Here is a 22,883-nt window from a genome sequence, read left to right on the forward strand (position 1 = left end):
GTTGTCACCTTTCTGAAACCAGATTTACAGCTTTTTAGTATCAGCTAGCTGCAACAGTTGCCTGGCTACCCTGACTCCTTGCTCCTGCCATGCCCACGGACTTACTTTCTTCTCCACAATGAAAAAAGGGAATAAAGGGGAAAAGTTCATGGAGTATGTAGCAAAAGACAGAGCATAGTAAGAATTTGGTGTGAGTTGTCAGACTACTGCAACAGATGACCATCATATGACAAGGTTTATGATTTGCCATAGTAGTGTGATCATGAGTTTATTCTAAACATTTAGCAATGCATCAGTTTTGCATTCAGGCCTACATTGCCACTGACTGACATAAAGCTACCTATAATGAAAAGCTGCACAAATTCTGGCATTCTATTCCTCTGTAGGTTACATAATAATAACACACTGATATTTGTTACATTAAAGGAGCCGATCTGGTAAAAGATAATACAAAGAAAAAAACATTTAAATTGTTTTTGTACCATCTTTGAAATGCAAGAGAAAGGCCATAATGTATTATTCCAGCCCAGGCACAATTAAGATTTTGGCCACTAGATGGCAGCAGTGCATGTGCAAAGTTTATATTGATCCAATGAACCACTGCATTTCTGTTCAAAATTTTGTATAAAGACTACCCAAATGTGCCTAATTGGTTTAGTAATACATTTTTAAGTTCATAACTGTGCACTCTCCTCAAACAATATCATTCTTTCACTGTAATAGCTACTGTAAATTGGACAGTGCAGTTAGATTAACAATAATTTAAGCTTTCTGCCCAGATAAGATATGTCTAGGTCCTGGAAATTTGTTTTGTTACTTACAACCTTATGCTAATCACATTAGCCTACGTTAGCTCAACCATCCCGCGGGGGTGACACCGATCCCGTAGAGGTGTAACAGTATAGCTTCCGTCCCCTCGCCCGACACGGGCTCAAACCAGGGACCCTCTGCACACAGAGGGAACAACTACTTCAGGTCTCAGAGCGAGCGACGTCACCGATTGAAACGCTATTAGCGCGCACCACTGCTAACTAGCTAGCCATTTCAAATCGCTAATCATGTAAACCATGAAAATAGTGTATTTGCCAGACTGGGTAATACATTGTAATTACCTTAAGCAACTTGAATAGGCTAAAGAAATGCAGACTGAGTGTGCCATCCTCATGAGCAAAACAAGAGGCATTCCTACCGTGGCGGTTGTTTGCGATAAACCACCCTCATCTAATGCTTTATCATATTAGATTTAATTTGAGAGACTAAATCTTGTGTTTAGAGTGGCTTTATTGACACACTGTTTTAAAAACTCACTATGGCACACAGCAGTTACTGAGCAAATCTGATTATTCCATGAAAACTGGCAGATAGAAAGTGTTTTCTTGGCGTTCATACATTTGTCTGTCTGTAACCAGAGCCTGTGAGTAATAAATAGAGCAAAATAGAACACTTAGTCTTGGAAACAAATCTACATGACAGAGCCTGGCATTCATTCAGAGGTGCTAAAACATAGAAAAACATGCAGAAGTATTCATTTCACATGAACTCTCATGTACTTTCAAAATGGCTATTAATTGGCACACAACGCAGTGCAGTTTGAAACAGAGATTGTTTGTTCTGTTTCTTATGTCCAGTTAGAACACAGTATGCTCTCTTTTACAACCTCAGAATGTGGTCATTAGTATTAGACTTTGGCTTTGAGGGCTGAAAAAGTTAAGTACACTTAGTTTAATGTGTCCCTGAACAGTATTGCATGACTCGGGCTGCATTTAGACAAGCAGTGCAATTCTGGTATTTTTTACACTAATTGGTATTTTGGCCAATCACATCAGGTTTTTTTCAGAGCTGATCTGATTGGTCAATAGACAAATGAGTGAAAAAAATATCAGAATTGGACTGACTATCTAAACACAGCCTAAAGGGAGAACAGAAACCAACAGAAAACGTGCATAGCTAAATGTGCAGTGCAATCATCAATCCTTTGAGTGACACGCTCTTAATTTGTCCTATCTCACTCTTAACGCACACATCCCTCATTGTCTTTCTCAGTGGCAGTTCTGACACTTTGGGTGACATTTTTGGTTGTTGATGTTACAGCGGCAGCCTCCGCTGGTGTCTCCCGGACCCTGGGAGGAAACAGAAGCACATTAGATATTTTATTGTCACACCGGATAGGTGCAGTGAAATGTGTTGTTTTACAGGGTCAGCCATAGTAGAACGCCACCCATGAAGCAAATGAGGGTTAAGTGCCTTGCTCAAGGGCACATCGACAGATTTTTCACCTTGTCGGTGTGGGTATTCGAACCAGCGACCTTTCAGTTACTGGCCCAACCCTCTAACTGCTAGGCTACATGCTACGTTGGACACGTTGCAGACAGATGTGAAATGTCTGCATTTACAGGTGACCGGAGGAGCACAACCATGCTAAACTGAATTTGACAGTGAGACAGGAGGGGCAGGCTCTTACCCCAGGCCCCCAGCGAGGCCCCCTGGTGACCCAGCAGATCTCACTGTGACAGACAGTGCAACGCAGCCAATCACAACCCTCCTTTTTCTGCACGATGATGCCGCACTGTGGGCAGTGCATGGCCTCCCCGGAGAGAACCAGGGTCTGACAGAGACACAGGTATTACATGTTAATATAACAGTTATCTGTTAATATGATATCAGCAAAGTCTTACTAACCTGAAAACTAACAATCCTTTGTCCTTTGTCCAATCTCATTGTCCTCAATGCTTTGCTGAAATCGATCTACAGGTATAAATTGTGTGTGTAAAAGTGTCTGTGCTTCACCTTGAGCAGATCTCTGGTTCTGCGGGCTGCCGAGTCGTTCTCAGCACGGGTCGTAAGGTCATCCTGGTACTGCTTACAGTCCATCCCTTCATGAATCGCCTGAGAGACAGACAGAGTAGAGAAAGAGGTTTGTTCAAATCCATGGTGTATGCAATCATTGGTGAATGTAAAGGTGACGTGTGTGTACCTTGCAGAGCAGGCAGTTGTGCTTGTTGCAGACGGGGCAGTGGAACACGTTGACGGTGTCCTCGTACACACACCACCCAGCACAGTCTGGGCTGGCACAGTGGTAACTGCCCTCACAACGAGACTCTGCCACAGACAAGCCTCTCTGCAGCCAGCGCTCGTACTCCTCTTCCGACACCAACTGGTAGGCAGGAAGGAATGAAAGAGCAGAGGGGAGAGAGATGATTAGATGACTGATGTATCGTGGGTTTTCTGGTTTGCATTAGCCAGACATTGGGCAGTGAGTTATACAGTGTCTCTAATATCCAATCGTGCAGCTACTATTAAATACATTAGAAAGAAGCCAGTGATGTCACCACTCACGGCTCTGATCTCTCTCCCCTGCAGGGTGCAGTCACAGGCGTACGTGTCATCACGGTACGGACAGGCCACCTCCGGGTCCTCACACATCAGGACTACTGAGCGCAGGCAATCTCTGTGAACACAACACACTGGCTCCATCTCTGCATAAGCATCTCATCTCACCCACGCCATTCTTGCACAGTGTGAAATCCCCCCCCCCCCCCCCCACAATTCTTGTAGAGAGAAAGAATCCGAGGGGTATAAGCAATATGATGTTATAGCTGCACTTAGAAGCTCTCTGGGAGGCTAAGTGGAGTTTCCACCACATTGCTAACACCACTCCAATGCTTTCAGATCACCTAGTGTCTAGGGGGCGGGTCACTAGGTGGAGGGCCAAGAGTGGACTGGGATACGGTCTCCCATGTCTGAGTGGTACCTGCAGAAACAGTGGAGACACTCTCTGAGCAGGACTCCCTCTCCAGGCTGCAGGTCCAGGTAACAGATCCTACAGTCCACAGCATCTGGGTTGGGCACCAGGTCCTTTCCATCCAACATCACCAGCCGGGCAAAGTTCTCCCTCCGCTCTGCTTCCCTCGCCTGGGGTGGTGGGGATCCACAATATACAACAACACACACGTTGAACACGCAGGTTGTACACAAACATTGTTCAAACACAGAGACAGAAGTTCATTTAGTTCTCTTGCTTTATTACAGTTAAATACACATTTTAAATTGCAACAACATGGATGTTTTTTTGTTCTACATTCAGTCAAAAGGCCTTCATTATTTATTAAATTGTGCATTTGGGAAGTTAACACATTAAAAACAAACAGCCATTGAAGTTGTCCACTTGATGACCCTGACTGTAACAAACAGGCACAGACTGTGCAACACAGCAGTTCTTTGTCTTCTCTGAAATAGTAAGTTTCAACTGGTTGGCACACACTAAGCAAACTAGACCTACATGGATTTGCAGTATAATTACATAATTCATTACAAACATGCAAAGTTACATTTACATTTGAGTAATTTAGCAGACGCTCTTATCCAGAGCAATTTACAATATCAATTATAATTAAGTGCCTTGCTCAGGGGCACACCGGCAGATTTTTTCACCTAGTCGGCTCGGGATTTGAACCAGCGACCTTTCGGTTATGCTCTTAAATGCTAGACTACCTGCTGTCCTATATACAAAGCCTTCGACATACAAGAGCCATGATTCTTTAATTTGCTTAAGTCATACAAACACACTTATGTGCAGATAAACATACACCACATGAACAAAAGTATACGGACACCAGCTCGTCAAACATCTCAATTTAAAATCATGGGCATTAATATGAAGTTGGTACCCCCTTTGCTGCTATAGCAGCCTCCTCTCTTCTGGAAAGGGTTTCCACTAAATGTTGGAACATTGCTGCGGGGACTTGCTTCCATTCAGCCACAAGAGCATTAGTGAGGTCGGGCACTGATGTTAAGCGATTAGGCCTGGCTCGTAGTCGGCGTTCCAATTCATCCCAATGGTGTTCAATGGGGTTAAGGTCAGGGATTTGTGCAGGCCAGTCAAGTTCTTCCACAGCGATCTCTACAAACGATCTCAGTATGGACCTTGCTTAGTGCACAGGGGCATTGTCATGCTGAAACAGGAAAGGGCCTTCCCCAAACTGTTGCCACAAAGTTGGAAGCACAGAATAGTCTATAATGTAATTGTATGCTGTAGCGTTAAGATTTCCCTTCACTGGAACTAAGGGACCTCAACCAAACCATGAAAAACAGCCCGAGACCATTAATCCTCCTACAACAAACTTTAGTTGGCACTATGCCAGCTTTACACCCCTCCAGCCGACGCTTGGCTTTGCGCATGGTAATCTTAGGCTTGTGCTCGGCCACGGAAACCCATTTCATGAGGCTCCCAATGAAACATTTTTTTGTGCTGATGTTCCAGAGGCAGTTTGGAACTTGGTAGTGCTAGTGAGTGTTGCAACCAAGGATAGACGATTTTTATGCGTGAAGCACTTCCCCACTAGGCGGCCCCTTCTGTGAGTTGTGTGGCCTACCGCTGTGTGGCCTACCGCTGTGTGGCCTACCGCTGTGTGGCCTACCGCTGTGTGGCCTACCACTTCATGGCTGAGCCGTTGTCCCTCCATTTCCACTTCACAATAACAGCACTTACAGTTGACCAGGGCAGCTCAAGCAGGGCAGAAATTTTACAACCTGACTTGTTGGAAAGGTGGCATCCTATGACGGTGCCACGTTGAAAGTCACTGAGCTCTTCAGTAAGGCCATTCTACTGCCAATGTTTGTCAATGGAGATTGCATGGCTGTGTGCTTGATTTTATACACCCGTCAGCAACGGGTGTGGTCGAAATAGCTAAATCCATTAATTTGAAGGGGTGTCCATATACTTATTTATATATAGTGTATTTGTATCAAACAATGTCAGAGGGTAGGTAGCCACAATGCTATGTAATGTACAATCACTGAGATTCTGTCACAACATGAATGAGTATTGCTCAGTAGCGTGAGTGTATGGGTTGAAGAGAATGTTTACAGTGGCAAAATATAGAAAGTGTGTGTGCGCGTCTGTCAGTCAGTGTCTTTCTGCGATGTTACGGAGTGTGTGTGTGCCTGTAGTCCTGGGCCAAGTTTTCCAGTAGTGAGTCATTTTGAGCACCCGCGCCCCTCAGCGCCTCTCTTCTCCCTTTCTCCTTCAAAAAACAAAGAGACAGAAGAGAAGAGAGTCAGCCTTAGAGCCCATCCTACCATCCCTGGTCGTCTCAACTCCTGCTACTCCTTTGGAGCCTACCTTTCCCTAATAAACCTTTCCCTAAAAAACTATGCACTGTAATTAACTGTAAACTGTGTGCATGTGCAAGACTGTATGTGTGTGTCTAGGTTTCTACACGTCCTGTTGACATTGTCTGACAGCTTGCATTTCCTGCTGTATGCACCATTTGAATGTGTTTAGGTGCACGAGTGTCTTGAGTTTGTGTATGTGTTCATGAGCATAAAACATCCTACCTGCTGGTACTGTCGGACAGCTTCTTTCTCCTGCTGTATGCGGTGAAGCTCCAGAGGGTCCGGTTTGTAGCTCCCAGGAACAGTATAGCTCTCTGGACGGTCTGTACTGCAGATCTCACAGCCAGGCCGCGTGGGCTTGTTTATGTACGTGCAAGAAGGGCAGGCCCAACCCTGAGACACACAGCGAGACTGTCTTTACAGGTGTGTTGCTGGAAACCTATTGTATGTCAACTTACTGTATCTAGGTATGCATGCATACCTAGATGAAATCCATGTAGCAGAGTGAAATAGTTAGTCAGTTAACACCAAGGGGTACTGTACAGAGCTTGTGTGTACCTGAGGCCCTGATTTCTTAGGGTTAAGTGCTTTGGTGAGTTGCGGCATCTCCAGGTTGATGAGGTCTTTGATTTCACTGATTTTCAGCCTCTCTGCCCCGGCTCCATTTGTCCCCGCTCCATTTGAACCTATCGGAACAAAGCTCGGTCAGGAGGAAGCCAACACAATGGGTCCTTCTGTCAATGGTGTGTATGTGCGTGCATTTGTGTGAGTGTTTAACAGTGTCACCCATGCTGCTGTGGCTCAGTCTGGGGGGCAGGGTGCTGTAACCCCTCCAGTCCTGGGATGTGGGGCCGTTGCTTGGGGTCTCAAGAGGAGGGGTAGCGGGGGTGAGGAGGGCTCTTTCCTGGTCCTGCTGGAGCAGCTGCCGTGTGAGACGGGCGTGGCGGGCAGAGAGGAGGTACAGGAAGGCCGTGTCTCCATCCCTACGCACCCCGTAGGACGCGAGAGAGCGCTGGTCTGCACACAGACATTGGCCAATCACCCAGCGCTGCACCCGCGGATGGAAGCCATACTCCAGGAATACCTAGAGGACAGAGGGACAGACAGAAAAGGTACAAAAACTAAAAACACAGGTAGAAAGTAGGTTTACATTATGTTGTAACTATTGTAGAGCTAGATACTGTTAAGAGTTCTGAATTCAAACTTTTAAAAAATGTAATTCTTATTTAAGCTGTTCAGACTGACCTGCTGCTTGAGTATTGCGATGGTCGCGTGGGGGGGGACTTTCACTGTGACACAACAGGAAGACGAAGAATCTTCGACCACTACAGCCAAGCTTTCACAGAAAGATACAATCGTCATGAACTACTAAAATCATCATTTCCTGTCATCGCACCAGTTCACACAATATTCTGACTTCTTCAATAACTTCCTGTTCTATTACCCAGTAGCTCGTTTGCTCTTAACTCTCTCACCTAAGATCTGTGTCTCCGTAGCTCCTCTCAGAGGGCTGGATCTTCAGCTCTGCCTGCTGACGAGCCAGGGTGGCAGCGTAGATGGAGGCCGCCTGGATGTCACCAGCCTCGATGGCCCTGGTCAGCTCAGCACACATCTCCTCTACAGATGAATGGACACAAGGTTGAAACACAGAGTCCGGGACAGTGAGCAATTGAAAAAGAGTAGAAACTTGGCCAATACACTACTGTACACACACACACCCACTGAGGGCTACCTGTGCGTGGTAAGGAAGCAGAGCTGGGTGTCTCCAAGACCTCCAGAGGAAGTTGTCGGTCATCAGTGGGAGGGCTGTCGGACACTGAGGGGTCAGGAGAAGAGAAGACAGGGGACTCAGGTTATTCGAGCACAGAAAAGATGGGAGGAGAAGACAGTGAAACATCTGATCAAAGAGAACAGAGGCAGGAAGTAAGTAGACTAACCCCTGTGTGCCTCTCTGAGTGACGATATCACCACGGTGGCCCACTCCTGAGCCTCCTGCTCGCAGCGGAAGTTGAAGCTGATGCGGTCGTGAGGGGGCATGAACAAACTCAGCTCGTGGCATTTTGGCGATTTCACCTCATAGTGCACCGACCTCAGGTCAAACTCTGCAATGCACTGGAAGACACGGAGGGGAGAGAGTGAAGTGATGCTCATTTTATCACACTGAAATTAGCTGCCTACCACCGTTTGTTCCATGGTAGTATGTTGACTTTAGGTATTGCACTGATGTCATGTTGGAATGACCTTTGAGCTCTGTTTTTGGGAGAGAATGGGAATGCCTTTGGAAAGTATTCAGACCCCTTCAATTTTCCAAATTTATAAAATGGATTAAATAAATACAAATCTTCAATCTACACACAATATCCAATAATGACAACGAGTAAACAGTAAAAAAAAAAAAAACAGAAATACCTTATTTCCAAATGAATTCAGACCCTTTGCTATAAGACAAGAAATTGAGCTCAGGTTCATCCTGTTTCCATTGATCATCCTTTTTCCATTGATCATGCTTTATATGTTTCTACAACTTAATTAGAGTCCTCCTGTGGCAAATTCAATTGATTGGACATGATTTGGCAAAGGCACACACCTGTCTATATAAGGTCCCACAGTTGACAGTGCATGTCAGAGCAATAACCAAGCCATGAGGTCAAAGGAATTGTCCGTTGTGCTCCGAGACAGGATTGTGTCAAGGCACAGATCTGGGGAAGTGTACCAAAACATTTCTGTAGCATTGAAGTTCCCCAAGAACACAGTGGCCTCCATCATTCTTAAATGGAGGACGTTTGGAACCACCAAGACTCTTCCTAGAGCTGGCTGCCCGGCCAAACTGAACAATTGGGGGAGAAGGGCCTTGGTCAGGGAGGTGACCAAGAACACAATGGTCACTCTGACAGAGCTCTAGAGTTGCTCTATGGAGATGGGAGACCCTTCCAAAAGGATAACCATCTCTGCAGCACTCCACCAATCAGGCTTTCATGGTAGAGTGGCCAGACAGAAGCCACTCCTCAGTAAAAGGCACATGACAGCTCGCTTGGAGTTTGCTAAAAGGTCTGATGAAACCAAGATTGAACTCTTTGGCCTGAATGCCAAGAGTCACGTCTGGAGGAAACCTGGCACCATCCCTACGGTAAAGCATGGTGGTGGCAGCATCATGCTGTGGGGATGTTTTTCAGCGGCAGGGACTGGAAGACTAGTCAGGGATGAGGCAAAGATGAACAGTGCAAAGTACAGAGAGATCCTTGATGAAAACCTGCTCCAGAGCGCTCACAACCTCAGACTGGGGCGACGGTTCACCTTCCAACAGGTCAAGCACACAGCCAAGACAACGCAGGAGTGGCTTCGAGACAAGTCTCTGAATGTCCTTGAGTGGCCCAGCCAGAGTCCGGACTTGAACCCCATCGAACATCCCTGAAAATAGCTGTGCAGCAACACTCCCTATCCAACCTGACAGAGCTTGAGAGGATCTGCAGAGAAGAATGAGAGAAACTCCCCAAATACAGGTGTGCCAAGGTTGTAGCGTCATACAAGAAGAATCAAGGCTGTAATCGCTGACAAAAGTGTTTCAACAAAGTACTGAGTAAAGGGTCAGAAATACTTATGTAAATGTGATCATTTTTTAAATGTAAAAATATATATAAATTAGCAACATTTTTTCTAAAAACCCATTTGTGCTGTGTCATTATGTGGTGGTGTATAGATTGATGAGGGAAAAAAATGATTTAATCCATTTTAGAATAAGGCTGTAACCTAACAAAAAGACAAAGGATCTGAATACGTTCCGAATGCACTGTATAACTACACTACCGGTCAAGTTTTAGAAAAACCTACTCATTCAAAGGGTCTTTATTTTTTAAACTATTTTCTACATTTTAGAATAATAGTGAAAACATCAACACTATGAAATAACACATGGAGTGACCAAAAAAATAAAGCGTTAAAGAAATACAAATATTTTTTATGAGATTCTTCCAAATAGGCACTCTTTGCCCTTGACAGCTTTGCACACTCTTGGCATTCTCTCAACCAGCTTCACCTGGAATGCTTTTCCAACCGTCTTGAAGGAGTTCCCACATGCTGAACACTTTTCCTTCACTCTGTGGTCCGACTCATCCCAAACCATCTCAATTTGGTTGAGGTCAGGGTATTGTGTTGGCCAGGTCATCTAATGCAGCACTCCATCACTCTCCTCCTTTGTGAAATAGCCCTTATACAACCTGGGCGTGTGTTTTGGGTCATTGTCCTATTGGAAAAACAAATTATTGTCCCAATAAGCTCAAACTAGAAGGGATGGCGTATCACTGCAGAATGCTGTGGTAGCCATGCTGGTTAAGTGTGCCTTGAATAAAAATGTAAAAAACACATGCGGAGAGCATCCACACCGCGTCTCACAATGACAGCAGATGGAACCAAAAACCTCCAATTTGGACAAATGTCCTTTGCTAGTGTTTCTTGGCCCAAACATGTATCTTATTATTATTGGTGTCCTTTAGTAGTGGTTTCTCTGCAGCAATTTGACCATGAAGGACTGATTCAACCTCCTCTGAACAGTTGATGTTGAGTTATGTCTGTTACTTGAACTCTGTGAAGCATTTATTTGGGCTGCAATTTCTGAGGCTGGTAGCTCTAATGAGTTCATCCTCTGAAACACCTCTGGTTCTTCCTTTCCTGTGGCGGTCCTCATGAGAGACAGTTTCATCAAAGCGCTTGATGGTTTTTGCTACTGCACTTGAAGAAACGTTCAAAGTTCTTGAAATGTTCTGTATTGACTGACCTTTGTGTCTTAAAGTAATGATGGACTTGCTTATTTGAGCTGTTCTTGCCATAATATGGACTTGTCTTTTTATTTTAATTTATTTTGTAAAAATTTTTACAAGGACATCTACCGACCAAGCCCTCCCTAACACGGGCGACACTAGGTCAATTGTGTGTCGCCCCACGGACCTCCCGGTCGCGGCCGATTACGACAGAGCCTGGGCGCGACCCAGGGATCCCTGATCTTTTAACAAATAGGGCCATCTTCTGTATACCACCCCTACCTTGTCACAACACAGCTGATTGGCTCAAATGCATTAAGGAAAAAAATTCCAGGAATTAACTTTAAACAAGGCACACCTGTTAATTGAAATGGATTCCAGGTACCTACCTCGTGAAGCTGGTTGAGATAATGCCAAGAGTGTGCAAAGCTGTCATCAAGGTAAAGGGTGGCTATTTGAAGAATCTCAAATATTAAATATATTGTGATTTGTTTAAAACTTTTTTTAGTTACTACATGATTACATGTGTTATTTCATAGTTTTGATGTCTACTATTATTCTACAATGTAGACAATAGTAACAATAAAGAAAAACCCTTGAATGAGTAGGTGTTCTAAAACTTTTGACCGGTAGTTTATACTGGACAAAAATACTAAGTGTTGGTTTCATGAGCTGAAATAAAAGATCCCAGAAATGTTCTATGCACAAATGCTTATTTCTCTCTAATATTGTGCACAAATTTGTTTACATCCCTGTTAGTGAGCATTTTGTCCTTTGCCAAGATAATCCATCCACCTGACAGCTGTGGCATATCAAGAAGCTGATTAAACAGCATGATTGTTACACAGATGCACCTTGTGCTGGGGACAATAAAAGGCCACTCTAAAATGTGCAGTTTTGTCACACAATACAATGCCACAGATGTCTCAAGATTTGAGGGCATATGCATTCGACATGCTGGCTGTAGGCATGTCCACTAGAGCTGTTGCCAGATAATTTAATGTCAATTTCCCTACCATAAGCCGCCTCCAACATCATTTTAGAGAATTTGGCAGTACGTCCAACCGGCATTATAACCGCAGACCACGTGTAACCACGGCAGCCCAGGACCTCCACATCCGGCTTCTTCACCAACGGGATCATCTGAGCCACCCGGGCAGCTGATGAAACTTTGGGTTTGCACAACTGAAGAATTTCTGCACAAACTGTTTGAGACCGTCTCAGGGAAGTTCATCTGCATGCTCGTCATCCTCACTAGTCTTGACCTGACTGCAGTTCGGTGTCGTAACCAACTTCAGTGGGCAAATGCTCACCTTTGATGGGTACTGGCACACTGGAGATGTGTGCTCTTCACAGATGAATCCAGGTGTCAACTGTACCGGGCAGATGGCAGACAGCGTGTATGGTTTTGTGTGGGCGAGCGGTTTGCTGATGTCAACATTGAACAGAGTGCCCCATAGTGGGGTTATGATATGGGCAGGCATAAGTTAAGAACAACGTAAACAATAGCATTGTATCGATAGTAATTTGAATGAGATACCGTGATGAGATCCTGAGGCCCATTATTGTGCCCTTCATTCTCCACAATCACTTCATGTTTCAGCATGATAATGCACAATCCTGTTGCAAGGATCTGTACACAATTCCTGGAAGCTGAAAATGGCCTGCATACTCGCCAGACATGTCACCCATTGAGCATGTTTGGGATGCTCTGGATCAACGTGTACAACAGCGTGTTCCATTTCCCGCCAATATCCAGCAACTTTGCACAGCCATTGAAGAGGAGTGGGACAACATTCCACAGGCCAGAATCAACAGCCTGATCAACTCTTATGCTAAGGAGATGTGTCACGCTGCATAAGGCAAATGGTGGTCACAAGATACTGTCTGGTTTTCTGATCCAAGCCCCTAGCTTTTAAAAAATTAATAAGATGTGACCAACAGATGCATATCTGTATTCTCAGTCATGTGAAATCTGTAGATTAGAGCTTAATTAATTTCTTTCAATGCTCTAAATTCCTTATATGAACTGTAACTCAGTCAAATCTCTTGCGTTTATATTTTTGTTCCGTGCATTTTGTTGAACTATAAATTGTTTCAAATAACTATGTGACAGTTCAATGCATGGCAGCCAAATGTAAGCATGAGACCAACGATAATATCAGTGTTGTTTTAAAACCCTCTGTACACACGTCTGCCTGCCTGCCTTGGTAACGCTGGTAATAATAAAACATCACGTGACATGTAACTTTACTCCATTGAGTTTTCGCTGACAATTTCAAAAACTATTTTTAATGAACACCATTTTGTAATTAGTCAAAAGAAATATCCATTATTTGTCAACATGGCTGACAAATGACATTAATTGAAATCCGCCTTTAACCTTGCTCTCTCTTACCACACTCCGACCCGTTGTTCCGCTGGTGTCCCGTAGCGTGAGACGGAATTCCCCGGACTTCCCGGGGTCCATACTGAGCTGTAGACGGAGTGACTCATCACCTGCCCCAGGAAGACACAGCGGCCGAATACCAGAATGGCAAACTGATACCCGTACCGACATCAAGACAGTATGGCAGCCAGTTTGTGAGGCCCCATAGCCAGGGATTGATGAGGACGGGTCCGGCGGTGGAGTGTGAGTAGTCCACCCGCCTGAGCTCAGCGACATTCCACCAACAGCCTCATGCAGTGTTTGGAGACGTCAAGACACCGTTCCCAGTGTGTTTAACACCACGCCAATATTGTCAGCAACGATTGCTATTAGTATTCCCATAAAATGTGCCGTTTCATCGTAGTCCCTCCATTTACCAAGCTCACAACAACAGAACCGATGAAACAGCTAGCTACCAGGAAGTGCGCACTCTGTGTCACTGTGTTTGGCTGGCTCTCTCGTGCTGCCAGTGCTCATCATTTGCGCCCCCACACGTTGTACCCATGTACTGCACAACATGGCTTTTCTGCAGGTCCAAAAACGTTTAATTTCCTCAATTTCTCAAAATCAGGTTCACAAATATACAGTATATGTGATGTACTCCTATACTAAATTGTATACATATTTTTAAAACTTGGACCTGCAAATTGTAGTGGAGACAATTGCGTATATGGTTGACCTACTTTCAACAAGACCTTAGCAGATAGAAATGTCTGAGGACTGCAGCACTAATGTCATGCCATCAAAATGTTGCTTTTTTTGGCCCCACAGTTGTAGTCCAACAACTCAGATAACTTCTAATCCAGTGTTCCTTCATTTAGGCCTGGTGAAACAGCGACCCCCATTGTTTACCTTCATGTGTGCGCCAGTGGAAATAGAATGCACATATCCATTGAAGATGCCTGGAAAAGTCCACATCATATCCCTGCACTCACACACACACTGAATTGGGGGAAGTCTGGTCCGCTCTGGTCACTTCCTCTTGCTGTACGGAGACCAGTCAGCCAGCCTGGTCCTGAGATGTGCATAAGGGAATTTCCATTTTTTTACACCCAACTTTTAACCTAAATCCAATGTCATGGAATTCAAGTTAGTTGACAGCTCAAGCAAATGTAAATCGAAACTAGACGTTGCAACACTGCTGCGTTTTTCACACTCAACAGTTTCACGTGTGTATCAACAATGGTCCACCACCCAAAGGGCAGGGGGGGACTCAATATTAGGAAGGTGTTTGTAATGTTTGGTATACTCAGTGTATATCCCTCTCCCACAGAGTCCATTGAGGAGCTATACCTGTCTGCTAATGTGTTCCTGGAGAGGGGTGCCATGTTTCACTATGATGAGCCCCTGGGCCTGCCCGATATCCCCTGCTTCACCTTCTGCTCCCGAAAGAAAGACAGCAGATCAGGGCTGGGATTCAATCAAACCCAGTAGCTACCAAAAAAAACAATGGCGTAAATACAGAAATGTTGTTTTGTTTGAATTGAGCCCCATGTCAAGAAGAAATGCAACCTTAAAAAGTACATATTAAGTATTTCTCTTGCATTAACTGCAGTTCATGTTACAGGGCGGGAAAGTGTTTGCTATGCTGTTAAATGCATTGTTAGGATAGATAGACAGGACGCATTAGCAGGATGCACTGTAGCACAATGGTGTGCAGAAGGGAATTATACGTTTTATAGATTCATGATTAATATAAAGGTTTGGTTCACTTGGATGTATTTCTTAAACTTTAAAAATAGGGTGCATTTATTTGCAGAACTGATTGTTTATGAAAAAAGATTTAAGTTGAATCTGGACTACCTACCATGGGTGAGCTTGTGTGCATCTGTGAAAATGTTTCTCTTATATTTGTGAAGTACCTATTTGGACACATTCCTGTGAAGTGCATATTATAACCTCTTTCTTCCTCTGCTCCCCTCTCCAGAGATGACTTGATGTGCATGCTGTTGTGGTGAACCAAAATGCCTACCTCATTGCCTGCTTCAATCTCACTTTAATAACAAAAATTAGGCCAAGGAGAAGGTTTAATGTGAATTAGATGACGTAGGGAGGAGAGGAATAAATACACTGTGACAACACCATTATGTACAGTTTTTGGATAGTGTGTGTAAATGTTACTGACATACTGTAACTCACGATGTACTTAGATATTAGCAACACTAAAGATGAGTAATTTCATAATTATATATATTTTATCATTTCAGTTTGTGACTAAACAAGCAATGTAGAGAATCATTTTACCATCTAAACCACTGAAATATCGTTTCAATTTCCAAAAATATTGTATTTTCAGCTGTTTGAAGCTGGTGTACAAAACCGAAAGTAAAAAATGCAAAGGAAATTTAAGAACAGAAAGCATAGAAATAATGCATATAGACATGCTTTCAATGCGAATGACAGATCTATAACTAACATTTCTATGTGAATTTGGTCAGTCACCTCAAAAATGACATATTGCAGTTTTAAGCCTAGTCCTGGATTTACAACCCCTTTGAATTAAGAATCTCCCATAAAAATGCTTCTTCTTAGTCTAGGACTAGGTTTAATCTTTGTCCGGCAAACTGGCCCATAGTGAACACAAGATGAAACTCTTGATTCAAATAGACCTGCACCGTCATTCAAATAGCATGCATTAGAGATCCATGATTTGTGAAGGTGCATAATGTCTGTCCAATTACAATTTGTTAATGTATAAATCCTGTATTAAATTAGTTCTTTGCCATTTGTTCTGAATGTCAGGTTCTCTGATTCTGTTAATTGATACAGATTTCAACATACAGTAGAACAAGTTACGTTTCTAAAAGTTCTGACTACTGTTGATTTCAAAATGACAACTCTCTCTTAAAATAAAAGCTTCAAAGGCAAAAATGTCCTCTGCCCGAAATATACTCTCGGATTATGCAATCCCCTACAGAAGGGTAGTAAGCATATATCAGCAGTTTCCCATTTCACCCACTAGAGGTCCTACTCTTTTCAATGTGAGAGTAGAGAAATGCACAACGTTCAATGCCAAATGTGAGAAGTTCCTTGGTTTTATTGTTGACATAATAATGTTGTGACTCTCTTTTCACGCCACTTCGATACATCTATGACCGGAAGTGATTTTTCCTAACCCTTTTTCTAACCTTAATTGGGGTAGGCCGTCATTGTAAATAAGAAGTTGTTCTTAACTGACTTGCCTAGTTAAATAAAGGTTAAAGAAAAATAAAATAAAACCTAATTCTCATAACCTGCTAAATTAATTATCCTAACTTGCTACGTTAACCTTCCTAACCTGCCATGCTAAAGAAATTTCCCGTCATAGCTGTACAAAGTGGTGTGAAAAGAGTGTTTCTCAACAATGTGTGAACCCGTTACTGTATCCTGTTTAAATCCATGTCACTGTTTTGTTAGTCATTAGTAAAGCTGCCCTGTGGTCGAATTGAACACGGATACTATTTTAGCTGGATGTTGATATGTTGTCGCTTTTGTTGATTGCATATGTGAATTTGGATACATTGTTATAGGCTATATATTATTTGGGGTGGCAGGTAGCCTAGTGGTTAGAGCGAATCCCCGAGCTGACAAGGTAAAAATCTGTCATTTTGCCCCTGAACAAGGCAGTTAACCCACTGTTCCTAGGCCGTCATTGAAAATAAGAATTTGTTCTTAACTGACTTGCTGGTAAAATAAATGATTGTTTCCATATATTTCACTTTTTTATTGTCTTTACAGTCAATTTTTGTCTCTCAAAAAGTGAAATATATGGAAACAATCATTTATTTTACCAGGCAAGTCAGTTAAAAACAAATGTATGGACATTCCAAGCAGAATATGCTTATTTTTGGCTTAAGGGTCACTTTTGCAGAAGGATTGAGTCTGTTTTCAGCACCAGTCACTGATATTGATACTGTTAAAAGTATTTCCTGTTGCCATAGATTAAAGAGGTTCACGCCAAAATGTAAGGTCTTCAGTAGATCAGTTTCAAAATGATAAAAAACTAAATGCATTGAGGCTGGCATTGAAAACTGAATTTGGTCTTATGTTTGGATTGCCTGTATCTGATGCACTTTGTGTTGGCCTTTGCTCTCATGTTTGTCTGAAAGGTGGCAACTGGAAAGCATCCTCAATAACAAGTGTGGAGCAACAGCAATCATCCCTACAGTTCTGCACAAGGTTGAACTGTCTCACCTCAGCCGAAGTTACCGCCATTTTGGTGACTCATGTCATGACCGAAACACACACACACACACACACACACACACACACACACACACACACACACACACACACACACACACACACACACACACACACACACACACACACACACACACACACACACACACACACACACACACACACACACTGAGACTAGCAAACAGGTCGATGATTAACTCCTCAAGCCAGGAACACATGCACCTCACACACACCACTATCAATTTCCACATGGAGCATGGTAAGAGAAGGGCTGTATTCCTAAAACTAAAAAAATTGTTTACATGATGTTCATGTACTGCTACTGCTGTGACAAATCCCAAGGTTGTTTCATCACAGATTGTGTGATGGCCTTTGGGCATAGCCTTTAGTAGGACAGACAGCCACGCTGTAGAGCAGGTCAGATCTCAAAGCACTCGAGCACTCCAAACTATTTGGATCCCTTGACAGGGTTGAAGGAGGCTTCATGTTACTGCCTACTCTCTCTCTCTCTCGTACTCCCCTCCCACACACACTCTCTCTCGTTCTTTCGTCCTCCCCTCCCTCCCTCTCCCCTTCCCTCTCACTCTTCTATCCTACTACCGTTCAAACATCTCGTTTGTCACCTTTTATTCCCCCTAATATCAGGATAGTGTCAGCATAGGCAATAAAGGTTTCACATTTATCCAGAGAAAACCATTTAAAATAAGTGTTTCTTATTGGACAAGTCCAGGTGGTCCCTCCCTGTTTCAGTCTGTATTCTTCCGTTCGGTGCCCAATGAACACAGCCCATGTGATAGGTTCTTCAAAAGGGTATAGTGGTGATTTGGGGTTGGGGAAACTTCTATAACCAGTAGGAACCAAGCTGACAAGAAACCTTCCTAGAACATAAAGAACATTTACACCTAGTTCCTGGTTTGTTAGATAATAACCTTCTAACATTATTTGAATATTCCTATTCAGGCATGGAATTAAACTAGAGTTCTTGAAATGTTGCTAGACTGTCTTTAAGAAATGTTGTGGAAAAAACGCCTGTTGCCTAAGAGATTTCAATTGAGGAATGAGTCAGACTCTATTGCACTGACCTGTCATCTCTCCAAAATCCTAATAACCCACTGGGCACACCACGTCATTTCCATGTTGATCAGTGAAATTAAAAACTATTTTCACCCACCACAAAAAGACAGATAAAAGTTTGTTGAATTCCTAATGTGTTATCACAATGCTTTCAACCATGCAAAAGCACAACTAAATTCCAATTGCAAATACATTTCTGATTTTTGGTTTAGTTGTCACCTAAATGTGTTATCACTCGCTTTCAACCATTTAAAAGCACAACAAAGTTCAAATAGGAATACAATGTCAGATATTTTGTTAATTTATACAATTTAATGTGTTATCACTGTGCTTTATCTAATTGCACAACCAAATGACCAGTATTGCAGTTGAGATTACATTAAAGTATGTGGTGCAAGTGATCAATGGCATTTGAGATTCTGCACAGATTATTATAGCAATTGTAAATCTCTCCACAGACATGTGACCTTTGCATGCTATCTTGAACATGCACGCTTTCTATGATTACATTAGAAGACATTTGTTGTTACAGTAACCTCAAAATGCAGACATGGTTGTGTTACTCATTTTAAAGTTGAATAAATATGGTTACATTAGTTTGTAAGATAGCTTTAACTTTAGGCTATTTACTCTATTACAAAGTGATATTGAATTGTGTTTGGTTGTCATCTCAACCAAATATCAACATTTGAAGGAGATGTATTTTCTGCTTGGATAGTTTTATCTGTGCCTCTAAGTCAAGCATTAATTCCAGTTTGTCTACAAATTAATAATGTAAAGAACAGGGCTAAAGCAAACTTTAAGTACAGTTTGATATCATTTAGTCCTATTCTTTAACTTAGATTTTTGGTTGAGATGGAGATGTGAATCCAACATATTAATTATTAACTTGTAAGATGCAATTTGAAATCCACCAAAGCTTGAAACCCTAAGTCTATATGTGTTATCTATTTTAATTGAGCCCTGGTTGAAATGAAACAATAGCTGTTGATGACTTCGCAAATGGTATATAGTGTAGGCCTAAATAGCATCACTGATGATATGACTGGTGATGGTTACATTTCATTTGCTCTGTTAAACATACCCTTTGGAATGACTTCGATAGCAACAGTGGAGATTTCTCAACAATCCCCCTCACGATAGCACATTGGTAGTGCATTGGCAGGGCTTGGTTAAAACCAAAAGGATACCTGTAGATAGATTAACTCATCACTAGGAGGTGCTGTCCAGCTTATTGTTTTTTTCTTATTGTTGATATTACGTTGAAGATCTGATGATGTTTCAAAGGTTGAATATTGGTTACCATGATGACATAATCCTGTGGTTGAAATTTTAGTGGAGGGTGATGACTTTTTGCAAATCCAATGTATTTTCCACGTAGACTCCAAGTCACAATACATTATTGACAAATTAAGTTGAAACAACGTTGATTTAACCAGTTTGTGCCCAAAAGAAAGAGACGTTACCAAAGAGAGAGCGGACATTCTTGCACTTGTGGCTAATATATACTTTAGTTTACCAATGTAATTGTTGCTATTCTCTTCATCTCTTCATTTCCATGTATTCCATCCAAACTATTTTATGAATTGACACAAAGGTAGATTAAATGCACTTCAATCAGTAACCCTTCTCTTGGGGTCAAGGGTGTTATAGACATAATAACCAAATTATGATTTATTTGTAATTAATGTAATACAAATTAAAACATAAATGGATGACAGATGGATTAGGATGTTTGCAAAACATTTGAGAGATCACAACTTCACTCATCCTAATTTTCTAAGTTATTTTTTTAGCCAAAGATACCATACACTTTAAAAATTGACTTAATTAAGGGCAAACTGCGACTAGGAAGTGGGTGCACACCATTTGTTTGTGCATATTGCGCCCCGTAATAAAGAATGAATCAGCAAGTTATAAAGAGAGAATTTACAAGTTGCCCTCATGCACGAAGAGTCTCTGTGCAGCTATAGTGCATTGCAGACTTCAAGGCAAACAACTGTTACCTACAAATCATCCGTCACCAATGGAAACCGGTTTTTCACCACTCCCCCTGTCCTCTTTGCATTTACTTACAAGCACATGCTGGAGCCAGCCAGGGCAACATCTTTAACAACCTGTTTAATGTGTTTCACATAACTACTTACTTTAAGCACAAAGTCCATTTCTGCAACACATGTATGTGTCAAAAATTCAATAGAAGTTTTAAGCTGTTAACTAGACTCCATAGGAAAGGAAACTAGACAGTCAGTCCACAGTCAGTTGAGTAAGTGCAGCATGTGCTTGTCATCCCCCACACAACCAACAGGTGTTTATCTCATGTGACTGTCGATGGTGCGAGGGTAGAGTCAAATACAGTGTAATTACTGTGTGTACAGGAAGACAGCGTCAAATAGTTTTTAAAGTTAAAACATAGTGACCCATATACGTCGAGTGCTATCACTTTTTCGACTCTTGGAAAAATGCGCTCGAGCGCGGTTCAGACCAGTCTGGAACTTGTTTTACAGAATGTGAGATGCTGTGGTCGCCTCGCCCACGATGGATGAATCCACCCTTTTGTTGCTGTCGAATTGGGATAGTTGTTCCCAGCAACGGGGTTGAAGCCATGATTACGTTCAATAAATAACATCACTCTCATTTTTGTGGATTTTGTGACTGAAGAAAGGCACACTGCCATTTCTGGCAACTAAAATACGCACGTGCGCGCACACGCAATCTCAACTATTGACCACCATCAAGTATAGGCATGCTACAGGTCTTACTTGAAACTCAAGTCAAATTGATGAAATTGTATTTTATTATCATAAAATCACATAAAGCTTTTTAAAATGCCTATTTGAGAGTTTTGATGGAAGATCATTAAGTTTGAGCAACCTAAAATTAAAATGGTTATTTAGCATACAAGCCCTTGAAGACAAAGACTGATACCATTAGGGGAAAGGCAACAAGTTGGTGAATCAGTGAATCAGTTCAAGGCAAGCATGCACAGCAGCTTGAAACTAAATGTGCTAATTGCACAAAAATACAAATCATTATATTGCTATGGCTAATTGTTTGTCAATATTGTTCATTGGAATTTGAAAGTAAACACTATTAGATTAGTGATGTAATGTAATTACGTTTCATCACAGGCTCATGAGGCTGATACTGTGAGTATTTCCTTTATATAGGCTAGACACTGCAGAATGTGTGTGTGTTTATGTTAAACATTCAAGTTAGAAAAAAGTATATTTATAAACTACTTGACTTGGACTGAAATAGGCTCCGGTACTCATTTTGGGTGCCGGTACTGTTTATATTTAGGTGCAGGAGCTCCACAATAGTTTTGAGGTAATATTCTATAAGAGTAACAGGAGCGCATGCAGTAGAACATTTGAGATGTTGGTACTCAGCTCTGGTGAGCTCCTGCCCAAGTCAAGCACCGTTTTTAAAACTAAATTGATGCACATTATGAATGTGTAAGAAGGTCCATATTTGCCTTTAATTGAATAGCTCACCAATGACCATCTTTCTTTAACTCTGCATTGGCAAATACAGTGCCCTCAGAAAATATTCACACCGCTTGACCTTTTGCACATTTTGTTGTGTTACAGCCTGAAATTAAATTAGATTAAATTGAGATTTTTGTCACTAGCCTACACACAATATCCCATAATGTCAGAATGGAATTATGTTTTTCAAAGTCTTTACAAATGAATTAAAGATGAGAAGCTCAAATGTCTTGAGTCAATAAGTATTCAACACCTTTGTTACAGAAGCCTAATATGTTCAGGAGTAAAAATGTGCTTAATAACAACTCATAATAAGTTGCATGGACTCTTGTGTGCAATAATAGTGTTTAACATGATTTTTGAATGACTGCCTCGTATCTGTATCCCACACATACAATTATCTATAAGATTCCTCAGTTAAGCAGTGGATTCCAAACACAGATTCAACTACCAAGACCAGGGAGGTTTTTCAATGGCTCACTAAGAAGGGCACCTATTACTAGATGGGTTAAAAAAAGCAGACATTCAATATCCCTTTGAGCATGGTGAACTTATTAATGACACTTTGGGTGGTGTATCAATACACCCAGTCACTACAAAGATACAGACATCCTTCCTAACTCAGTTGCTAGAGAGGAAGGAAACCGCTCTGGGATTTCACCATGAGGCACATGGTGACTTTAAAACACTGATAGGGTTTAATGGCTGCGATAGGAGAAAACTGAGGATGGATCAACAACATTGTAGTTACTTCAGAATACTAACTTAATTGACAGAGTGAAAAGAATGAAGCCTGTACCGAAAAATAATATTCCAAAGCATGCATCCTGTTTACAACAA

General features: G+C 42.1%; 1 protein-coding gene across 1 annotated transcript; it reads right to left on the reverse strand.

Annotated features, from left to right (window-relative positions):
- Nucleotides 1-1,263: 1,263 nt before the first annotated feature.
- On the reverse strand, nt 1,264-13,759 carry shrprbck1r (sharpin and rbck1 related). The gene is made up of 14 exons (XM_046355702.1): nt 13,267-13,759; nt 8,052-8,226; nt 7,847-7,930; nt 7,590-7,731; nt 7,360-7,450; nt 6,901-7,198; nt 6,673-6,800; nt 6,337-6,507; nt 3,752-3,912; nt 3,337-3,448; nt 2,975-3,154; nt 2,788-2,886; nt 2,462-2,605; nt 1,264-2,120 (listed from the first exon to the last, which is right to left on the reverse strand). The coding sequence occupies exons 1-14, from the start codon at nt 13,531-13,533 to the stop codon at nt 2,040-2,042; spliced, it is 2,133 nt and encodes a 710-aa protein (XP_046211658.1). The 5' UTR covers nt 13,534-13,759; the 3' UTR covers nt 1,264-2,039.
- Between the last annotated feature and the right edge of the window lie 9,124 nt (nt 13,760-22,883).

This window comes from Oncorhynchus gorbuscha, linkage group LG07 (genome assembly GCF_021184085.1).
Source record: "Oncorhynchus gorbuscha isolate QuinsamMale2020 ecotype Even-year linkage group LG07, OgorEven_v1.0, whole genome shotgun sequence".
Classification (NCBI taxonomy): Eukaryota; Metazoa; Chordata; class Actinopteri; order Salmoniformes; family Salmonidae; genus Oncorhynchus; species Oncorhynchus gorbuscha.

Excerpts from the sequence above, each read along its gene's own strand:
- shrprbck1r (XM_046355702.1), bottom strand. The coding sequence starts at position 13,533 with ATGTCGCTGAGCTCAGGCGGGTGGACTACTCACACTCCACCGCCGGAC. Across the intron at positions 6,801-6,900 it reads ACTGAGCCACAGCAGCATGG|GTTCAAATGGAGCGGGGACA; the intron begins GTGACACTGTTA and ends TTGTTCCGATAG. Across the intron at positions 3,913-6,336 it reads CTGTCCGACAGTACCAGCAG|GCGAGGGAAGCAGAGCGGAG; the intron begins GTAGGATGTTTT and ends CCACCACCCCAG.